At 40.2% G+C, this 4,162-nt stretch overlaps 1 protein-coding gene across 1 annotated transcript in view; it reads left to right on the top strand.

The window, feature by feature from the left end:
- Window positions 1-4,162, top strand: part of ngly1 (N-glycanase 1) — a gene marked incomplete in the record, with an annotated part of 14,349 nt that overhangs the window by 6,514 nt on the left and 3,673 nt on the right. The window contains 5 exon segments of the mRNA XM_014026568.1: window positions 1,483-1,699; window positions 2,039-2,160; window positions 2,285-2,430; window positions 3,506-3,616; window positions 3,693-3,878. Of these exon segments, the coding sequence (XP_013882022.1) occupies window positions 1,483-1,699; window positions 2,039-2,160; window positions 2,285-2,430; window positions 3,506-3,616; window positions 3,693-3,878 (782 nt within the window).

The following is a 4,162-nucleotide window of genomic DNA, read 5'->3' as shown; positions in this document are numbered from 1 at the left end:
GTATTAGTTCATTCAATAAATAAAATAATAAAAATGCAAGTTCTTTTTATTTAGATAAACTTTTAGTAGTTTTTCTGGTATGTCAAAATATTAGGTCATTTATCTGTTATCAATTATTTATTTGTTTTTTAAAATGTATTGTAACAGAGATCTTTGGGATGTTTACCGGGTAATGATTCTATATATTTAAACTTTACTTACTATTTGTGAAATCTTCTCATCAAGTGTCCTGATGCTTCTCAGTAATCCAGGTAGAAAAAATCAAAAAGAAAATATAAGTACGTCCTCTGGATGGGTTCTTCTTTAGTGAAACGTTTCGTCTCTCCTCCAAGAGACTTCTTCAAACTGTCCACCTAACCAAGTTTTAAAACCTTATATCCAGCCAAAAAAGTCTTTTTGATCTTGTTTTGAGACTGATTTACTAAACAAGAACTGATTGTGTAAGAATAATCATCTTGTTTTCAGAATGTGTAAGATTATTTGTCTTGTTAGTCTGAAAATTTGACTCAAATTAAGTCAAAATTTCTGCCAGTGGAATAAGAAAACTTTACTTGGTAAGATTCTTGAAATAAGAAAAAATTGATTCAAATCAAGTATTTCAAGAATCTTACCAAGTAAATTTTCTTACTCCACTGGCAGAAATGTTTGACTTAATTTGAGTCAAATTTTTAGACTATCAAGACAAATAGTCTTACACATTCTGAAAACAAGATGATTATTCTTACACAATCAGTTCTTAACCTAATAAAGTTCATTGTGTCTATAAAATCAATCTACTACGTTTTCCTAATTACTAGACACTTAATTTTTTATGTCTGTACAGACATACCTGACATGTTTCGACGTGTACTTCCGTCTTCATCAGAGGTGTCACAGCTGATGTTGATTGGAGGCGGTCTCGGCTTATCAATATATATTGACAAGCCGACACCGCCCCCTGCTGGCTTCACTGCTGGAGGATGTCACTCCAGGTATGTGAGAGCTTGTAGGCCCCCTCATCCGGGSTCATAGACCGGGATGAGGGACCAGGATAGTGAGAGCCTACAAGCTCTCACTAAACTAAACTAAAATTATGCAATAATAACTAATAAAAACAGTCAAATCCACTGTAAAAACTAATTAAAACTAACTGAATTAAAAGAAAAAGTTACAAAGAAATAACAACTAAACTATAATGAAAAATCCAAAACTATTTGTCAGGTCCCCTCACTCCCTGACCCTGTGTGACCTGTAAACACTCTGTTCTGATCTAAGCTAAGCTGCACTACACCACGRTGAAGATGCATGTAAGACTGGTCTAAACTAGCCTGGCCCTGGCCTTCCTACACAGTTCCTCTCTTCTAGTTTCTCTTCAAGCGAAGGACAAGGCCTGGTTTTAACCAGGCTCAGTCTAAATTAGCTCGAACATAAATCTGCCAAGAGAATGGTTCCCGAGTTCCTCACAGGTCTGTTTTAACTGGCTTTGTTTGTGTGTGTGTGTAGGATGTAAACTAGGAGTAGAAGACTTCCTGGTTCTGGAGTTACTCAGGTGGTTCAAGCAGAACTTCTCCTGGGTGGACAGTTTGCCCTGCAGCCAGTGTGGAGGTCCTACACAGCACGGCCACGCCCTTACTCCCTCTGCTGATGACCTCCGCTGGGGAGCTCAGAGGGTGGAGAACCACTACTGTCAGAGCTGCCAGCTGTCCACGCGCTTCCCCAGGTGTGTGTGTGTGTGTGTGTGTGTGTGTGTGTGTGTGTGTGTGTGTGTCACAGTTTAATACAAACCTTCAGTCTAGATTGGAGCAGAAAAGTACGTTTATGTTGGAGGACAAGTGAAGCAAGTTTTTCTGCCCTTCATGCCACGACTTTAGACTAAACCAGAGAAAGCTGATGAGAAATGTTGAAGTGTAGCTGCTTTTAAACCTCATAAATAATTTTTTGTGCAATACCACAAGATTCACACTCAGTTTGTGTTGTGAATGATTCTCTGCTACTACCACACCTTTTTTTTAGCTCTATCTGTAAAACCTACTGCTATTTTTCTGTTTACTAACATCAGGTACAACCATCCTGAGAAGCTCCTGGAGACCAGGAGGGGGCGCTGTGGAGAGTGGGCCAACTGTTTCACACTGTGCTGCAGAGCTGTGGGCCTGGAGGCCAGGTACATCTGGGACAGCACAGGTGAGTTCCTGAACCTGCTGTTTGTCTTCAGACAGCTCAGAAAACAACTCTTTATTTATAAAGCGGTTTGTGATTTACCAGCAACATGTTGATGTGTCAGAAAGTGTGTTCGGTGTGGTTTCAGACCACGTGTGGACGGAGATTTACTCGGTGTCCCAGCGGCGCTGGCTGCACTGTGACTCGTGCGAGAACGTGTGCGATAAGCCTCTGCTGTACGAGGTTGGCTGGGGGAAGAAGCTGGCCTACGTTCTGGCTTTCTCCAAGGATCAGGTCAGGCACCAGCGTCTCTGTTATTTAACATCAGTTCTAAAACAACAAGGAGCTGATAAAAGGAAACAGCACGAGCTGCAGGTTACAACTGAGAGGTCGACCTGATTAACTCCAACATACAGACACAATTATAAATCATCTGTTCAAAATCATTGAATGAAAAACTATTTGTTAGAATAAAAGTTAAAAAAATAATTTATTAACTAAAGAATCGGTTTGTCAAGGTTAAAATTAGAATCAAACCACTTCAAGTTACTCAGATCTGTTTGTAAATTCAGGGCTTAAAGTTCTCCGTCACTTTGAATGTGGTCAGAACGCATTTCCGTCATCTGTAAGGGAGGGAAAAAAACAACTCTGGTTCTGTTGCGGTGTTGTTAAAGCCGCCCAGTCGCACCTCCTACTTTCAACAAATGAAACAAACCACAGCACACTTTTATCCAATCAGAGCGGAGCAGAGGAGGAAAATGTTGGCAAGTCAGATGTCAAAATAATATTTGTGTCAAAAAGGGAGTATAATGTGTTCTTTTTGTTTCTGATATTTATTTATCACTACTTTTATAGGGTTCTGGATGTTATAATCATGATTAAATGCAGCAAAATAAACTATTAAGGTAACAGATCTTTGTAATACTTGGTTTATTTACATAATAAATTTAATTGCTGGATGTCCAGCCCCTAAGGTAACTGTGGCCCCTGGAGCAGTTTAGTTGAACAGCCCTGACTTAGGAGCTTAAACCGAGACCAGTTTGATGATGAATAATGTCGGATGAGAAGCCTGACTTTTGCTTTTTCCACATTGGACTCCAATGGGAAGAAATCGAGTACATACTGCCTGCTTAAATGTTCGCTACATCAGAAATTGTTCAGCAAATGTGTTTCCATCTCTGCTTTTGTGCATTTACTCTATTACAGGATGGGGRAAATTGGTCTTGGCGGAGGTTTGCACTATCCGAGTGCTTCTAGCTCAGACTGAATTAATAAACTATTTGTAATTGAACATGGACTGTGAACTGTTGTAGTTCCTTGTTGGTTGGAAGTGGGAATAAAAAAAGACAGGTGTATGTTTGTGCTGCAGGTGGTTGATGTGACGTGGAGGTACTCCTGCAAACATCCAGAGATTTTATCAAGAAGAACCAAGGTTCAGGAGGCCTGGCTGCTGCACACCATCAACAGGCTTAACACTGCTGTGAGTCTGAACTCCTTTAAACTCAGCAAATTGGAGAAAAGCCACAGTGGCAGTGATATGTGACTCTTTCTATTAGAGACAGCAGTCCTTGAGCCCGGACAGGAAGATGGAGCTGACAGAAAGGCTGCTGGTGGAATTGGTAGAGTTTATTTCACCAAAAAAACCCAAAGCAGGAGAACTTGGGGGGCGTAACTCTGGCTCTCTGGCCTGGAGGTTAGCACGAGGGGAGACCAAAGCAGCTGATGCTAGTACAGCCACACAGGTACGCTTCAATGCATGTTGACTAACGGAGGTAGTCTTTATTACATGTTGACTAACACAGGTAGTCTTTATTACATGTTGACTAACACAGGTAGTCTTTATTAAGTTAGCTAACACAGATAGTCTTTATTACATGTTAGCTAACACAGGTAGTCTTTATTACATGTTGACTAACACAGGTAGTCTTTATTACATATTGACTAACACAGGTAGTCTTTATTACATGTTAGCTAACACAGGTAGTCCTCATTACATAATGACTAACACAGGTAGTCTTTATTACAT

This window comes from Austrofundulus limnaeus, unplaced genomic scaffold (assembly GCF_001266775.1).
Source record: "Austrofundulus limnaeus strain Quisiro unplaced genomic scaffold, Austrofundulus_limnaeus-1.0 Scaffold568, whole genome shotgun sequence".
NCBI lineage: Eukaryota > Metazoa > Chordata > Actinopteri > Cyprinodontiformes > Rivulidae > Austrofundulus > Austrofundulus limnaeus.
Note: the sequence above shows the minus strand (reverse complement) of the source record. Positions and strands in the feature narration are given on the sequence as shown.